The 19250-nt window shown below is 39.8% G+C and overlaps 1 protein-coding gene across 1 annotated transcript in view; it reads right to left on the bottom strand.

Annotated features, from left to right (window-relative positions):
• tex2l (testis expressed 2, like) overlaps positions 1-19250 on the bottom strand; it is a 99507-nt gene that overhangs the window by 55270 nt on the left and 24987 nt on the right. Inside the window, exons 2-4 of the mRNA XM_073060725.1 lie at positions 17947-18035; positions 15962-17422; positions 1493-1693 (exon numbers count right to left, since the gene is read on the bottom strand). Coding sequence (XP_072916826.1) covers positions 1493-1693; positions 15962-17392 — 1632 coding nt within the window. The 5' untranslated portion in view covers positions 17393-17422; positions 17947-18035. The remainder of the gene's footprint in view (positions 1-1492; positions 1694-15961; positions 17423-17946; positions 18036-19250) is intronic.

Raw genomic sequence — 19250 nt, 5'->3', positions numbered from 1 at the left:
TTCGGGTTCAGATAATATAGCTGCAAGAAAGTCCCATGGTAATACAGAAATCACCAGGACACTAGGAAATGCGGATGGAGCAACGCACAAAATGCTGGAGGAACTCAGCAGGCCAGGCAACATCTATGGAAAACATTACAGTCGACGTTTCGGGCCGAGACCCTTTGGCAGAACATTCCATCGATTGATGCTGCCTGGCCTGCTGAGTCCCTCCAGCATTGTATGTGTGTGTGTTACTTGGATTTCAAGCATCTGTAGGTTTTCTCTTGTTTGTGAAATGGGAATGGAGGCTCCCTTGCATGGGTTTGAAGGAGGTTCATATCATGTCAGACCTTGGCTACAAAGCAATGAGGTGAAGTTCCTGGGGCTGCTGCCATGTGGGAAGTTACTAAGTTTCTGGAGGCTCTATCCAGCCCCTCCCAAAACATGGGGAAATTACTGGGACACCAGTGGTCCTTTCATTGCTTAGGTGTGACAAAATCTATCAGATTCCACTGGTTGAACGAAGGACTTGGTTAGAGAAATGTGAAGTGACACTAATTAGGAAGAGTGAGGAGAGGTGATACAGAATAAAGGATTCTGCTCTCGTGAGGATGCAAGTGCAAAGGTTTGTGAGAGTATGGTTGCCGAAATCACTGAGGGTGGCAGACAATGCTGAAAGGACCCTGCAGGTCAGGCAGCATCTGCGGAAGGAGAAACAGGGGCAATATATCAGGTGATATATTAACTAGTATTGATGTGTTTAAGGGAAACTTAGATAAGCGTGAGAGAAAAAGAAATTGGTCTTATTGTTGATGGATTTAAATGAGGGAAGTCTGCAGTTGGTGTGCATCGGCAAAGCAAACAGCATTATGAAGGACCCCACACACCCCTCATACAAACTCTTCTCCCTCCTGCCGTCTGGAAAAAGGCACCGAAGCATTCGGGCTCTCACGACCAGACTATGTAACAGTTGCTTCCCCCAAGCTATCAGACTCCTCAATACCCAGAGCCTGGACTGACACCTCACTGCCCTATTGTCTTGTTTATTATTTATTGAAATGTTTGCACTGTTTTGTGCACTTTATGCAGTCCTGGGTAGGTCTGTACTCTAGTGTAGTTTTTTTCTGTGTTGTTTTTTACGTAGCTCAGTCTAGTTTTTGTACTGTGCCATGTAACATCATGCTCCTGAAAAAACGTCTCATTTTTACTATGTATGTAACCAGCAGTTATGGTCAAAATGACAATAAAAGGTGACTTGACTTGACTTGATATTGTTAAAACATAGCACGGATGGATTAATCAGTCAAATGAGCAGTAATTCAATGTAACACCATAATTTCTGGCTTTAATGGATTAAAGTTATAAGTTTCTCCACAAAATAGGATGCATATTGATAGTACTAAGGAAAATATACAGTAATACACCATAATTTTTGAAGTATCGAAGGCGGTATTGAAATAAGTTGAAAGAAAGAAAAGCTCTGAGCACTCCTAGGTAAATTCTCACCTACCTTGCTATCAGCCAGGTCACAGGATCGATGGCTGATGAAAATCACATCATGCTTGCCTTCATCAAAGGTTGCTCGCCGAGGAATGTTGCTTCTTGGATACGAGAGTTTCAGTGCAGTACCCTCTAGTGTCACAAAGACCGAAAACGTCAGGGATGGATGGTAGGTTTCAGGATTGTAGTTATAGATTTCATTCATCCAGCCCTGCAATATAGAAGAGACAGACAGGTGGTCAGCTCACCTGTGAAATCTGCAAGAAATTGTTCTTTTTTAATTTAGGACAAAATTGTCTTTGAGACTTAGAAAAACACATGATTACCAATCAATTCCTATGTTATCATATTTTGGTTGTCAGATATATCTTTTGTTCATTATGAGCTACAAGTTTTTACACTATCCTTTATTTGAAGCCATCTGGGTGAAATCAAAATTGTGCCATCAGTTAAACCTGATTAAAATCTAAAGGACTGAAACTACTTAATTTGGTTTTGGAAATGGTCCCAATATAAGGTCATAGAAGAGTTAGAGTACTGGCTTATTAAAATACAGTTAAAAATAATTAAAGTCAGGGTTATTGAGCTTACATGGAAACTCGACAGGGACTGGCATTTGCATCTTTTGGTCCTGCTTCTCTGAACCCAATTTGTAATTGTTTACTTTTAAACAATATTTGAGGTTATCACTTAAAGAGATAGACAGAATTTAATGACCAGAGCATTACTGGATTAATATTAGCAGCAGTTTCAAGATTGAAAATATAAGGTACTGGTGTTTCTGGAGTTGGCTGTGGTTTATTGATGGTGAATGCATGTCAGTTGTTTCAGTTTCATTCCAAAAAAAAATTAAACACAGATATTCAAATTGATGCTCCAGCACAGTGCTGGGTGAGTATTGTATGGTGCCGGGCACCAACAAAGAGTAAAAAAGATCAAATTCAGCTTTTTGGGTGGACACTATTTAAAAAGAGAGTTTTGTTGGTCCGACTAATATTTTTCTCCATCCATTAATACAGCAGACAATTGCCTTAGTGATTTTGTTGACCCCTACTGTGTGCAAATTAGGTCCCATGTTTCCTATGTAACAATGATGACTTTGCTTCAGTAGTATTCATTGTCTGTGGGCCATTTTGTCTAGGATTCTTTCTATGGTGCTTGGATAAAAAAATGGCAAGAGTCAATGGGGACATGCCAAATTTCTTTAGCTTCCTGCGTAAGTAGAGGCATTGCCAATCTTTCTTGGCCATGGCACCAGTATGGGTGACCTGGACAGTCTTAGGAACTGTCCACCCTCTCGACCTCAGCGTCACAGTGACATTTACAGCAATAACTGGTACCTTTCCTCAATGTAACAGGTTCTGAAGAAATGGTCAGAAGGTCCATTCAAAATAAAGACCACAGAAATTTTTGGCTTGAATGCAATTTTTCCCTACTCCCAACGGAATTACAGTAAGGCTACCAGTATGCTATAAAGGCAGAGGACTTCTGGCTCCCTCTGCTATTCTATATCTTTCCCTTCTTTCCCTGCTATATCCCTCTATATCTTTCCCTGCTCCTTCCCTTCTTCCTCCCCACATCCTCAGTAATATCAACAGCAAAACAGCTTCTTCTGCACTTTTTCAATGCTACAAATTAAACACTTCCCAGGAGATCAGTTAACAGTGGATATGGATGATTAAAGCAGAACCTTTCCTTTTTATAAAGATCTCCTTAAAAGGAAAACTGTAAGATTGGAAGTTCAAAGCTTTAAAGTTATCTCTGCCTTATCAAGTTTAAGTGTTTTCAATTAATTGCATTCTGCTTTCACAGTGATTGCCAAGGACATTTTTTTTTCTCTCTTGGAATCTGCACACAGCATATTGAGGGCGAACTTGGATTGGGATCATGTTGCAGAACAGATTGTTGTGAAGAATCTTTTGGTTCATCAACAGCTCAACTCGTATCCTTATATTAGAAAATAACACTAGGTTGAATTGTTTCAGTTAAGTGAGCTATGATCTTATGGTAAAATTCAACTTGATGATTGAAAGGAAAATCTCACCGGCTTTTTATTTAAACATTTGGAATGGTTTTCTACTACTCTTACGGATGTTACTGAAACATTCATAAAAAGGTGTGAATTGACTTTGTGGCATATTTACAGCTGAACTGATCATACCTTATCCAAAGTAACTAACTATATATTAAAATACGTGCTTGAAGTTTGGAGCAGGCCGCATTTGACAGGTAGGTCTAGTTATATTTAATAGCCTGAATTCCGTCAGCTTGTCCCTATTCTGTCAGATAGAAGCACAAGCTAAAAAGACTGTGGATTAAAGCTCTACTTCAAACACATCACACGGTACCATTGTGATCCAGAATAGTTACAGACATTGTTTTCCAACTGTGACTACTGTAGAGCAGAAACTGAAGTAGGTTAATTGCTATTTAAGTAGGTTAATTAAGTAGCCCACTGCCACATAATTACTGCCAGTAAATTGGGTTGTGTTTCATTTGTATAGGTGAATGCAGATCTACAAATACTTGAGAAGACAATGGGAAGAACATAGGAACCTGTTTGATTTGTTTCACACCCAATACCTGTTAGAGCATTTTATTCTCTCTGGTGACCTGCTGAAGCAATATTCAGCCGGCACAGTAACAGCCATATCCTGATGCTGTCTCACAATCCAATGGGATTGCTTCTGTGCCATTTGTATGTTCTCTCTGTGATGTTATGAGCTTCTTTTGGGTCATAGAGTCACAGAGTTATAAAGCATGAAAACAGGGCATTTGATCCATCCTATTAATGCTGATCAAAGTGCCTACCTATGCTGTTCCCATTTGCATGATCATGGCCCATATCCCTCTAAACCTTTACTATCCATGTACCTGTCCAAATTAATTTTAAATATTGTAATTATACCTACACGTACCACTTCCTTTGTCAGCTCATTCTGTATATCCGTCATCATTTGTGTGAAAAATGTAAATATTTCCCCTCTATCCTTAAACCTATGCACTCTTGTTTTAGACTCCCCTACCTTGGGATAAAGACTGTGACTATCTACCCTGACTTTGCCCCTCGATTTTCTGATATCTATATGTTCACCACTTAGCCTCCGTTGCTCTGGTGTAAACTGTCAGAGCTTATTCAATCCCTCGTTGTAACTCAAGATCTCTAGTCCTAACAAAGCATTGTGAACCTTTCCTGTACCCTCTCTAACTCAATTACATTCTTCTTGTAGCATCATGACCAGAACTGCACATGATAATCCAAGGATAATCTGGTTTCCACCGATTTATGTGCTGATGGGTTAGTTGGCTTTTGTAAGTTACCGCTCTGTGTGGATGAGTGACAAAGTGGAATTGATAGGCATGTGAGAGAGAATAAAGGAAAGGATTGGAATATTCTGTTGGGTGCTGCCATGACTTTCATTGTTGTAATAAGGAAGTAACCTGTGAGAATGATTATATTAACTCACCAAGCTTTCTTGATGTTACCCACTGCTTGACCCATCAGCATTCTAACCTTGCTCATCTTTAAAATTACATAAACAGCAGGTATATGGGAACACAAGCAAGTCGCAAAGGATCATGACTTGGAATAAACTGACCTTGTACCTCTGTCTTAAAAATATTCTAAGATTCTGTTTTTAGTTCCTCATCTCTTAATCCAGTTCTTTTAAAACAGTGAAACTGAGTTCCTGATTCTTCCCAAAGGGTAAACTTGCACTGCATATCCACCATATTAAAAGCTCTCATGAGTTTATATGTTTTAAGCTCTTCTCACTTTTCTAAACTCCAGAAACACTGTACAAACCTTGCCTGTCCAGCCTTTTCTCATAAGGCACCCACCATTCCAGAAATTTGACTAGCAAACCTTCCCTAAACTGCTTCCATCACCTTAAAATCCTTCTTTAGCAAAGGAACGAGTGAGACACATGATGTGGTCTCACCAATGTCTGTACAACCGAAGCATAAAACAAACTCCTCACTTTTGTAATCAATTTCCCTAGCAATAAAGAAATACATTTAATTAGCTTTTCTATTTGCTCGCTATACCCTGCTAAGTCTCAGACTCTGCAATTGCTAACCATTTAGATAATAAGCTGATTATTTTTATTTTTCCTGCCAGCATGGACAAATTCACATTTTCCAACATTATACTCCTTTTCCCAGATCTTTACCCAATCACTTAACTTCTCTGTACCCCAGCATAGCAACTTTATGTCCTTAGACTTAAAATAGACATAGGCTATTTTCCTACAAATTTCTCTCAGCATCTTCAGCAAATTGAGCAAACATCCCTTTCATTCCTTCATTCATTTGTATAACTGGTAAAAAGATGAGAAAAAGTCCTATTTATGCTTTTTCCCTGTTTCCAGCTTGGCAGCCAATCTTCTATCCACACCACTGTTATCTCCTACACCATGAGTTTTTACTTCCAACGATAATCTTTGATGTGGCATCTATTACTGCCTCTGGAGATCTAAGCATAGCACACCCTTTATCCACAACACATGTTAATTCTACAAAGAATTCAACAAGAACATTTTTTTTTGTTCCGTGCTCTGCTATAAAATCTTTCACTATAGCTTATAGCATTTTCCTTTCAACAAATATTACACTCACTGGTCTGTATTTCTGGATCCCCTTTTGAATAAGAGATACATTTGCTGTTTCTGGTCAAATGGGACCTTCTGCAAATCAAGAGAGTTTTGAAGAATTAAAAGCAATGCATCAACTATCTCACTAGCCACTTCTTGTAAGACCCTAGAGTGAAGTCCACCAGAAACTAAAGAGTAATCAGCCACTCTCCGTTGCACATCAATAGCTGTGCCGTGAGGAGACTGAAGAGTACAAAGTTCCTTGGTGTGCACATAATGGGTGATCTAACTTGGACTCACAACACCTCCTCACTCCACAAGATGGCACTTTTTGGCATAGGCCCATAGTTTCAAGCTCAAGTTCACGTTTATTGTCATCTGGCTGTACATATATACAACCAAACAAAACAATGTTCCTCCAGACCACAGTGCACCCACACAATGTATATCACACACAGCTCATAAACCAAAATAGTATATTATAAATAAATGAATAATGTATAATTCAAAATACATGTAGTAAACCACAGCACAGGTAAACGGTAAGCAAGCTCTTCACTCGTCACGGCAGAGCCATTGATGTGCACTGGAAAGGGGTCGAGGTATGCAAGGCTCTGCACCCCCACTCTGACAGCTTTCTGTAGGAGCACTGTGTTTCATTTGGTTGTATATATGTACAGCCAGATGACGATAAATGACCTTGAGCTTGAAACTATGGGTATATGCAAAAAAAGTAGCTTTGGCTCCCATATCTATGGAAGGCCATGCTGGGTTTGGAGAGGGTCTAGAGGTTTCTGAGAATAACCCTGGGGATGAAAGGGTTAGCATATAAGGAGTGTTTGATGACTTCCGGCCTGTATTCGCTGGAGTTTAGAAGGATGAAAGGGTATCTCACTGAAACCTACCAAATATTAAAAGGCTTGGATAGAGTGGATGTGGAGAAGATGTTTCCAATAGTGGGAGAATCTAGGACAAGGGACGTAGCCTCACAATAAAAGGACAACCATTTAGAAAAGCGATGAGGAGAAATTCCTTTAGCTAGAAGGTGGTGAACCTATGGAATTCATTTGCAGAGGTGGTTGTGGATGCCAAGTCACTGGGTATATTTAAAGTGGAGTTCAAGCTTCAAAGTAAATTTCATTATCAGAGTATATATATATATATGTCACCACATACAACCCTGAGATTTATTTTTCTACGGGCATACTCAGCAAATCTATAGAATGGTAACTATAACAGGATCAATGAAAGACAAACTGTGCAAATGCAAATATAAATAAAAAGTGATGAATAATGAGAACATGAAATAACAAGGTAAAGAGTCCTTAAAGTGTGATCATTGGTTGTGAGAATATCTCAATTGATGGGCAAATGAAAGTAGGTATTTCCTTTTGTTCAAGAGCCTGAAGGCCGAGGGGTAGTAACTTTTCCTGAACTTGGTGGTGAGAGTCCTGAGGCTCTTGTACCTTCTACCTGATGGCGGCAGTGAGAAAAGAACATGGCCTGGGTGGTGAAGATCTCTAACGATGAAAGCTGCTTTCCTATGACAGCATTTCATGTAGATGTGCTCAATGCTTGGGAGGGATTTACTACCCAGTTTCAACACCTGGGACGGTACGTGATGTACGGGGAATCTGTGTGTTATGTACCCCAGTATCAATTCTTGGGATGGTACGTAATGTACTGGAAATCTGTGAGTGTCACGCGATGACCTACCCCAACGGTATAAAAGGAGCAGCACAGATTGCTCCGGAGAGTCGAGTATGGTTTCGATCATGGAAAGACACCAGTGAGTGCGGTCGCTGGTTTAAACTCTCCAAGTAGACCAAAGGGGTGAGTTGAGATCGATCCAGAGTATTGATCAATGACTCTCACAGTTGCTGCAGCTGGAGGCATTTGCAGAGAAGAGGGGGGAGAAAAGGTTTGAAACAGAAGAAACCTAGTGACAAAGAGATCACTATTTGGACTCTCTCTCCAAGTAGGCCATAAGGGTGAGTTTGATTCCCTTCCAATACAAAAGTGTGGTTGTCACATAGTTAATCCACAGGAGAGGGTTCCCTGGCGAGGGGAAACCTTTGTGAATACCACTTGTGTGTTTACCCTTGTCTGGGTGTGGTATTTCACTGAAGAAGGCACCCTGTGGCAAATCACTGTTAGAGTTACTTCGTATGTCGTGGAACTGGATAATCCAAACCTGGATTTTTGGCACCCACTTTGGTGACCCCTGCAAAGTCTTGGGTGTGTGGTGACCAGTCCTGGAAAAGGGACGCCTCTTGTCAGTTACGTGGTGAAATTCTCACTTTTTGGGTACTGTGTGTCTGCTGAATCACCTTCGGAAAGGTACGGTGGCTGTTTCTGACATATCTCTGTGAAACTTGCTTCTTCGCTGTATTTTGAATCTCAGTCTTCAAGATCGTCTCTTCGCTACACCTCAAATCTAAAAGTCTCTCCTATCAATTCCCCCACAAATCCCTGAAACTTTCTGAACTGACATTCTGAGACTGTGCTCCAGTAAGACTCTGTTAAGAATTGTTTCTATGTTTAACTGTTTGGGAGCTATAGATACATAGCGCTGTTAACTTCGTTTTAAGTTAGTCGCTTGTTTAATTTTCTATGTTTCTGCTTGAGTGTTAATAAATTCTGTTGTTTTCCGATAATATCCTGACTCCATTCCACATCTATTATTGCTGGTTCCATGTAACAATTGGTATTTCCATACCAGGCTATGATAAAGCCAGTCAATACACTCTCTACAACATATCTTGGAAGTTTGCCAGAGTTTTTGATGACACATCAAATCTCCGCAGACTCCTAAGGAAATAGAGACACTGCCGAGCTGTCTTCATAATTGCATTTGCATGCTGGGTCCAGGACAGGCCCTCTGAAATAGTAACACTGAGGAACTTAAAGTTGCTAACCCTCTCTACCTCTGATCCTCCGATGAAGACCGGCTCATGGACCTCTACTTTCCCTTTCCTGAAGTCTACAATCAGTTCCTTGGTATTACTGACATTGAGTGGGGGGTTGTTGTTATTACTCCACTCAGCCAAATTTTCATTCTCCCTCCTGTATGCTGATTGATCACCACCTTTGATGCGGCCCACAACAGCGGTGTCATCAGCAAACTTAAACATGGTGTTGAAGCTGTGCTTAGCCACACAGTCATAGGTGTAAAGCAGATAGAACTGGGGGCTAAGCACACAGCCCTGTGGTCCACCTATGATGATGGAGATCGTGGAAAGATGATTTTGCCAATTTGAACTGACTGGGGTCTACGTGAGGAAATCCAGGATCCCTTTGCACAAGGGGGTATTGAGACCCAGGTCTTGGAGTTTACTGATTAGTTTTGAGGGAATGATGGTATTAGATGCCGAGCTGTAATCAATAACAAGCATTCTGATGTATGCATATTTATATCCAGATGTTCCAGGGTCATTTGAAGAGCCAGTGAGATGGCATCTGCTGTGGCCTATTGGTCTGTCACACAAATTGGGGCAGATCCAAGTTGCCTCTCGGGCAGGAGCAGATAGGTTTCATCCCCAGGCTCTTATCACAATGGATGTAAATGCTACTGGGTGATAATAATTGAGGCAGATCTCCACACCATTCTTGGGAACTGGTATAATTGAAGCCTGCTTGGAGCAGGTGGATATTACACACTGCAGAAGCAAGAGGTTAAAGATATCAGTGAAGACACCAGCCATTTGGTCAGCACAGATCTTTAGGACATGGCCAGGTACCCCATCCAGTCCAGATGATTTCCTTGGATTCACCCTCTTGAAGACAGCCCACATGTCAGCCTCAGATACCGAGATCAAAGGATCATCAGGAGATGATGGAGTTCACAATGGTTCCTCTATGTTCTGATGGTCAAAGCGAGCATAGAAGGCATTAAGCTCACCTGGAAGTGAAGCCCTGCTGTACCCCCATGTTTCTAGATTTAACTTCATAGGAGGTTACAGCATTCAAACCCTGCCATAGCTGTTGAATGTCCCTAGATGATTCGAGTTTGGTCCGGAATCTCCACTTTGCCTGTGAGATGGCTTTCTGGAAATCATACCTGCACCTCTTGTAGCATCCTTGGTCTCCAGATTTCAATGCCTCTGATCTGGCCCTCGGCTAATTTCACATCTCATGGTTCCTCCAGGGTTTCTCACTCTGAATGATTTAGGGGGGGGGGACATCACGTGATGACGTGGGATCGAGACACTGGAACCCAGCTCTCCCGTAAAAAGTTAATAAATTAATGTTTAAATGAAGAAAAGTTAGTCAATACTTTCTAAAAGTTACTTATAAACTACTCTGGATTGTGTCAAGCTATGCCTCAAAGAAAGAAGATGACGAAAACTAATACCGGGAAGACTACGCAAGTTGGAACAGGAACAAGGCCCACGTCTACCAAGGAACCGCGGTCTCAGGTACATTATACCACCGGCGATACGGAACAGGAAACTGCGGCAACATCGGCCATTTCTAAAGGAAAAGACCATCGTGAACTGCGCAAACGCGAAGGATGGAGCATGCGCAAACGGGAGCAACCAGAACTACAAAGCCCAGTTACCACTGCAACTGAAAGTGATAGCGAATCGGAGGGAGAGTCAGATCTTCCGGAAAGATCAGACGAAGAGGGAGATAAAAGTTCTTCTGGAAATATAGAAAAGACTTTGAGGCAAATAATGCGTAAATTAGACGCATTAAAAGTAATTAAAAATAATCAAAAAGTACTAAAAAAAATGACAAATATGGAGATTATGCTTGATAAAATGACAAAGAGACAGGAAAAAATGGAAAAGAAAATTATGGACTTGGAAACTAAAACGGAAGACATGGTTGAAAGAATGGACAAAATGGAAAATGAAAATACTGCTTGGACATCAGAAAGAAAACAATTTATGGAAAAAATTGATAAGCTTGAAAATTTCAGTAGACAAAATAATATTAAAATTGTTGGACTTAAAGAAGATATAGAAGGAGAGGATCCAATAAATTTTTTTCAAAAATGGATCCCTGAAAAATTGGAAATGGAAAGAGAAATTCCAATCGAGATTGAAAGGGCTCATAGATCCTTAAGGTCAAGACCTCAAGCTGATCAAAACCCACGATCAATTTTGATAAAATGCTTAAGATACCAAGACAAAGAAAAGATCCTGAAGGCGGCTGCCCAAAGTGCCAAAAATAGAAACGGGCCATTGATGATAGAAGGGAAACCAGTTCTTTTTTATCCTGATATAAGTTACAACCTGTTGAAGAGAAAGAAGGAAATTAACCCAGCGAAAAAAGCCTTATGGGAAAAGGGTTATAAATTTACAATGCATCATCCAGCAACACTGATAATTTTTTTGGAGGAGGGAAAAATTTTTTTTTCCGATTATCGAAAAGTGGAGGAGTTCGTACAAAAACTTTCATCTATTGGCTAATTACACATAGAGGCTTCCAAACGTAATGGATTAAAGATGAAGATAGAGTCAACGAACAGAAGTGATGGACATTTATGGATATTATAGAAGAGAAAAGCAAAATTTTAGAAATACTAAATGAGAATAGTATTTTTTTTTCTCTTCTTATACATATACTTTTTTATGTTGCGGGGGGGCTGGGGAGCTTTGGATCGGTTACTACGGGATTCACGTGTGTAATCATGGCGATTGCCATGACCCGTACAACAGAGGGGGGTAATGTTGTGTTTTTTTTCCACAACATTAGTAGGGGGGTATTTTGTTTTTTTCTTTATATTCTATTTTTCTTCTATCTTTTTGCCTGGATGATTGGTGGGGACACATATAGCAACATGGAGATTTTTATAAAGATTTCCCAGGATACCACGAAAGTTGAAAGATTAGGTATTATTATAGATTGGAGTAATATAATTAAAAAAAATAATGACTAATCTGAATGATTTAGTGGGGACACTCTCACCTACACCCATTCTAATAAAGTCCATTACAACCGGGTGTATTCATTCAGATCTCTAGATAAGTGCTTGAACATGGCCAAGTCCACTGACGCAAAGCAATCTTGTAATCGTTCCTCTGCCTTCTGTGACCACACCTTATTTGTCCTAACCTCTGGAACCTTGCTTTTTGGGTTCTGCCTGTATGCCAGTAGGGGGAGGACAGCCAAGTGATCCGATTTATAAAAAGGCAGTGTGGGCAAGGAACAGTAGGCATTCCTTATCTCAGTGTAGCAGTGATCTAGTATGTTGGGACCTCTGGTGCTACAGGTTACATGCTGGTGATAACTGGGCAGGGTTTTCTTCAAGCAAGCCTTGTTGAAGTCTCTGACCATAATTTGAAATGCGTCAGGATGGGCTGTTTCTTGACTGCAGCCGACATCGTGCAGTAATAGGTTCTTGACTAGTAAGGATGCCAAAGATTTCGGGGAGAAAGCAGGGAATAGGATTGAGAGGACCATGATTTAATGGAAGAGCACAGTTAATGGGCTGAATGGCCTAATTCTGCACCTATGTCTTATGTTCTAAAAAAGCTAAATTCTTGATTAACTCACTGAGCTGTCATATTGAAGTGATTGAAAGGGAAGAGCATTAATAATTAATATGTTTCATTTGTGGCCTCATTGATGGGCAAATAAACAGATGTCAAATAAAATCTGGAGTAAGAAAGCCCAGATATTGTTTGTACCCAGATATTTAACATTTCATTATTCTGAAAATATTGATATTTGTGTCAATTATTTTCCTTGTTGTGAAACTGTTTATGTGAGTCACAATGTTCCATACGTTTACTTTCACCCCTCCACACTTACTGATCTTTAACCATTCTGTAAGCTCCAGGTACTGAGCCAATTAACTGGAATTAGGAAATGAATCCTCCTGTGATTTGACAGGCTTTACAATTAATCTGATATTCTAGCCAGCTCTTTAGTTGTAAACCAACTGATACCATTGACAAATGAAGTATGAATACATTAGTGGAAGACACACTCAGATCTTTTCATGGGCATATTTTGTTGACTCCAGTGTTTGCTGAATACAAAGCCTCATTTCTTTTTGAATTAACTATTTTCCCACATCACTTGATTTGGTTATATTCTTCCCCAGCTTTGAATTATTTTTTGCTCCCTGTTATTCATCTCCCTGAATTTCTATTCTGATTACATCCAGTGGCATCTGGATTTATAAATTGCTTATCCATTTTTACGTTTTAGTCCAGGTATGTACATTTGTATAGGCCACGCCCTCTTTTATTGCAGCAAAGGAACAACAGCTGAGAAAATTCAGGGATAGAATGAAACCAAGAGCTGCCGCGAACCAGCTCTGTAATTCAGAAGTAACCAGAACACCCTGCACAAAATTTGCAATTGAGCAAGGAGGAATTTTGGCTGAAATGGAGCACACACGTCAGATACTTGAGATGCAGGATTTCTGTGTTTTTCAGTGTGTGCATTTCCCTCTAAGAGAGAGCGGAATCTGATTTCCTGTGCAGTAGGGGAAGCAAATGCATCTTCAGTTACTCTGCCACTTGGACAACGATCAGCATCTTTATGTGGATTCAATGGTCTCACTGGATTAAATCCGATAAGCTAAATTAGACAGTGCTTATCAGCAGGGCCGTACATAAATATAAGGATTGACCTTAGAGCATGGCATGATTGAACAAACAAGTCCTTGGAGTTAGAGAACTGTGTGTGTGCGTAGGTGGGAGGGAGGGGGAGGAATGGAGCTTGTCTCGCTGCTGTTTTGTTGCTTGTGTTCTGTGCGGGGCCCCTGAACATCACGGACACGCTATGCTGGCGACGGAATGTGTGGCGACACTTGCGGGCTGCCCCCTGCACACCCTTGGGTGCGTTGGTTGTAAATGCAAACAACACATTTCACTGTATGTTTTGATGTCCACATGATAAAAACACTTGAATCTTGATACTGACGAACTAATTACCCGCCTAACAAAACTATAATCATATTTTCAAAGTTCTGGCAAGATATCAGTAAACAAGTCAAAGTAAAGGTCACAAAGTGAATTCAAAGCAAAATATCATTTTTTCAGAATATTTTACACGATTCGTTCCCAGAAATACTATTGCCTACACGAATTAAGCAATGAACACCATTAATCACTTCCTGCCTCTATTGGTTATAAATTTAATGGACCTTATTTCACTGACCATGTCTTTGAAAGGATCACATTCTATCAACATGAAATGCTTTTCCATAACTGCTAACTAAGGTGGAGTCTATTATAGGCTTTAAGGTGTAATAAATATTTAAAGTACGGGAAGATACAAGGATATGGGGAAGTGGAAGACTGAGAGGAGTGGAATTAATTTAATTTGCACTGGCAAAGCACTAAGCCATAGCATAAAGGAAATGACTGGAAATACTCAGTACTTGTAGAGAGGAAAAGGAAAAGTAGGGAATAGACAAACAGAGATGGAGACTGAAAGAGAAAGAACGAATATTTCGTGTTGATGAATACAATGCCATAACTGGTATAGAAAGGATAGACAGATGTGTATTGTGCAAATGTGGGTCCCAGTAGAGAAAATCAGTCTATCTTGTTCTCCACTGAGACGCAAATTCTTATGTAATACACAGTTTTAGCATCAGTATTGACAGTAAACTCCATAAGTTCACATCTTTTCTCCACTTCTCTCTCGCATCTTTTACTCCTTGCGTCCTTGAACCATTTGCAGAATAGACGTCGCGCGACTTCAATAGTTCTATCAACAATGCAAATACATGACCCCAAAGTTTCTAATTATTCATGGAATATAGTATTACATTTTAAATTCAAGCCATTTTTACATGTTGTAAGAGATTTTCCAAACTACAGGACAGAATAATACCATTAGCAAACTGAACAGCTATTCTCCTGCCTCCTTGTGCCATCAACAAAATGCCCACTCGTTGTTCAACAATGAAATAAGAAGAAATTATTTTGAGTAATGTTAGGTCTTTAAACATGTTTAATGATCCATAGCTATTGTCATTTATGTTGAAAGCACACATATTATGGTACTATTATCATATTGAGAGAAACAATGAATGGATCATATTTGCTATTCAATTCGATGAATGGTCATTGTTTGCCTAGGAGAGGTCCTGGTGAGACTGTTACCATTCATATTTATACCAGAGTAATTCAACTTCAGCTCTACAATTTCAAAATATATATACAAAAAGAACTTGAATTTCTTGTAAGACCAGGATAAGAAGCAATCAATAGAAATACTTGTTTGACGTATGTGGCACTTCATTAGCAGTTTGAGACTGATTTTTTTTTTTGCACAACTCGGGTCCCAGTTGAATAAACAAATAAATAAATTCACAAACCTAAAAAATGATAAATGAAGTATGAATAAATGATTGGAAGACATACTCAGATTCTTTCACAGGCATTTTAGTTGACTTCATTTTTTTGCCAAGTAAATAAACAAATAAATTCAGATAGTTAAATACCGGTAATTGAAATTGCCTGAGTACAGGCTATCTATTATATATACCACAAAATAACAGAGAATGCATTTTCTTAAGCATTGCCCTGATATTTGCTTTATTGTACCTATTTTATTTACGGTACACTGACAGTGATAAATAAAAATGTCTCTGCAATTCAATCAAATCTGTTGTACATAGAGTGGAAGTTGATAGCTTCCTGATTGATCAGGGCATCAAAGGATATGGTGAGAGGGCAGGTGTATGGGGTTGAGTGAGATTCGGGATCATCCATTATGGAATGGCAGAGCAGACTTGATGGGCTGATTGGCCTAAGTCTGCTCCTATCTCTCATGGTCTTATAATGAAAGACTCAAGATATCATGATTATACGATCATGCATATGAATCAAACGGTGCTTCCACTAGTGGAAGAAAATCTTTTTTTTTGCTATACTAAAATTCAGATTAGACAAAGATCAAAAATAACTGTTTACCTTCACCACTTCAGGGTCCTTGGGTTCCCTAATTATGTTTCCGTATTGGAGATTTTCGTAACTCTGAAGGTCGACAGGGGTAGCTTGCAAGGTCCTAGGTGTGTGCAGGGAGATAACTAGCAGGCCAATCATAAATCCACAGGCAAGTCCTAAGTAGAGGCCAGAGAAGAACGATGGCAATGGCAATACAAAATAGCTGTAAGCAAGAGTGGCAAAACATATCAGAGTTTTACTTGGCACTTTTGGAGAAGACTGTGGAGTCAAGGTTCTGTCTGAGTAGGAAAACATTGGTTCACGACTGCACAATGTATTGTCCTGACCGGGCTTTGTTTCGATAATTTGTAACACATCTCCATACGAGCATATCTCATACCTAGTGCCGTTGTTGTCCCCATCACTCGGGGTAAAGGATAGACATTGTTTCTTCTGCTTTCCTTTTGCACACTTTCCTGGAGAACTCTGTGTGTTAGGTGGCCTTCCACTCTCTTTCCTTTCTGATTTAAGTATCTCCATTCTGAACTTCTCAAGCCCAGATCTTGCATTCTTACTACCTGAATCATTGCTACAATGTTCAGGTCCGGCATCACAGAAGGAGTCAGCGCTACACATATTTGATGGTGACGGTCGAAATTTGGGGCTTCCAGCACTATCGTCTCCTATCATCTTGCTTAACATATTCAAAGGTTCTTGTATAGCCTCTGAAAGTTTTCTTTTTGTGTCCTCCAGTTTGGCTTCTACTTCAGGGACTTTGAAAAAACTGATTTTACACTCAGTGGGTGAAAGCAGAGGTGACGGTGGAGCTGTTTTTGAATCACCATTTCTTCCCTTGGGTTGTGTGAACTGGCGCCAAAGATGCATGTTTAGCTTTGAGTCTGATTTTGACTGTGCAACCTCTGGCTCATGGCGTGAAATTTCAGTCGAGATAGACTTAACAAGGTTTAGCAAAGGCTTCGGTTTCAGGGAAGATGTATCTCTGGATTCAGTTTCTGCAGACAGAGATTTAACTAGGCTCATGAAAGGTGTTGATTCTGAAGAACTGCAGGAGTTTGATGAAGATGACATAGAGGATGACACTAATGGGAAAAATAATTCACCTAAAAATCCAGCAACAGAAGGGGAAGAAGGCAGGGATGAAGCTGGCAATGGTAAGTTTAGGCACTCGTCAGAAAAGGGAATATTCAGTTCTGATATTCCTTCTTTATCCACTGCTAGACTTCTTCCAACATTCTCTCCAGCTTTTGAAGAGGCTGATCCCTTTTCTCCTAAATTTACCCAGTCCTCACTGTTTGTTGGTGAAGTTAAATGGATGACAATGCCCTCGCCCTGGGAAACAACAGGATTTTTGTGTTGCCTTTGAACATTTTCTTCCACTTTGGATACAGTTGAAGAGCTCGACAACATCTCCAGGTTCTCCTCTCCTAGATCTGCCATTACTTACAGCTTAACGATTGATTAATCTTTCTGCAAAGGAAATTGCAATAGATGTTATAACAAAAGAAATAGGAAGTTGTGTTTTAATACCACTCTTAATATTATAAAACATCCAAGTTTCATGAAAGTATAATTACACAAAATTTGACATCAGTCACATAATGAAATATTAGGGTGTGAGTCTTGAACCTTAGGCCTTCTAATTCAGGGACGAGGATGGTGCAACCAAGCCAGCTATCTGATGTTCAGTCAGCTACCTAATTTAACTCTGAAATAAAAATCCTGGTCATTATCTTACAGATAAATCTGGATTCCATTGAAAGGAAGTTTGCACAAATATGTGATTTTATTGAGCAGCTTTTTGTACTCTTGTTCTATATACACACTAGGCAAGAATGTTTGATTTTTTTCTCTGTCCCTCCCTAATGTGTAGAGTTGTTGGTTTCTATAGAAGGTGTTGAAATTCAAAGGGGACAGGTTAACAAGTAGAAAGCATCTAAATGGCCATTGACACAAAGAAAGCGAATGGCAGTCTGCAGTTACTGAATACATACTGCTAACATCCAATGTCCACCATCAGGGCTGTGTGTCAGCTTCACATCTGCTCTTGCAAGTAGTATTTCGAATAACATGTCAGAATGTCCTGAGAAAAAATGATGGAAAGGAAATGAATTGTTGTTGCAGAGAGCAAAACATTATGTAATTTACTACACACATAATGACCATTACAGGGATTTGTAAACATTACAGCAGTTGGGCACGTTCTGTGGGGTGGGGTTTTCAAATGGAACTACTCACGTCTTTGCTTCTTCTCCACGGCAAGTTCATGCAATGAGCTAATTCATTAGTAAACATACAGAATCTCACATTGGATCTTGCAAGGTTATGTAAGTGAAGGAGATGGTGTAGATGAGTGCTAAAGACTTTTGTCCAACACAAGTTACAAATACATTGTAGATATAATCATTGCATACTAGAGAGGCTCAGGCTTCCCAATCAGAATATGAAGCACACAGCTGAGAATTGTTGTAATGGAAAGGGTTAATTGCTTGTATATCTACAAAGCATTTTAATCATCAGAGCAAAGGGCACATGCCCTCAGCAAGTCTCAAACAATGATTATGAATCAAACCAATACCATTCCTGTGATCTCTTCACAATAAGTAAGTCTTCACAGCATTGAGGTCAACATAATCAGTGAAGAATTGTATTTCTATGTCATTTGCAAAAGCAGAAAGCAGAACAACTGCAAGGCAAAAGTGTGGTAAATTGGCCAGTACATTACCACTGCAGCTGATGTCTCAGTTACGGGCATGGAAGCATAAAACTCTAATGGAGAATACAGTAAAATATGAAAAAGGTAGTGAACTTGGTAGTAGCTGTTAAAAAGTGTTTGTGGTTTAAAAGTGACTTCATTACATACAGTCATGTGATTGTCTAGTGTATGTGACACAGCAATTATCTGTAGAGACTTGCCAAAGCAGTCTGCAGAGACCATTGGAATAAACAGTCATGGCGGGCTGCAGCTCCAGAATCTCTCAATCTGTTCAGTTTCCCACTCCAAGGTTATACAAAGCACCCTAGGCACTATAAGACTTAAGTTTACTGTAATGTTTACTGTATCACAACTATCAGTATAAGGCATATATGTCAAACTCAAGGCCCGCGGGCCAAATCCGGCCCGCGGTGGAATTATCTTTGGCCCGCGAGATAATATCTAATTACTATTAAAGCTGGCCCCAGTAATCGAAGCGCCTATGGCGTATGATATGGCTAATGCTGAGTTTATTCAGGTACCAGGTTTTCAGGGTTTTTAGTGTTTATTCGGCAGTCTTGCTCGGCAGTCTTCTTCATAAGA

This window comes from Hemitrygon akajei, chromosome 11 (assembly GCF_048418815.1).
Source record: "Hemitrygon akajei chromosome 11, sHemAka1.3, whole genome shotgun sequence".
NCBI lineage: Eukaryota > Metazoa > Chordata > Chondrichthyes > Myliobatiformes > Dasyatidae > Hemitrygon > Hemitrygon akajei.
The sequence above is the reverse complement of the archived record's forward strand: the minus strand, read 5'-3'. Positions and strand labels throughout refer to the sequence as shown.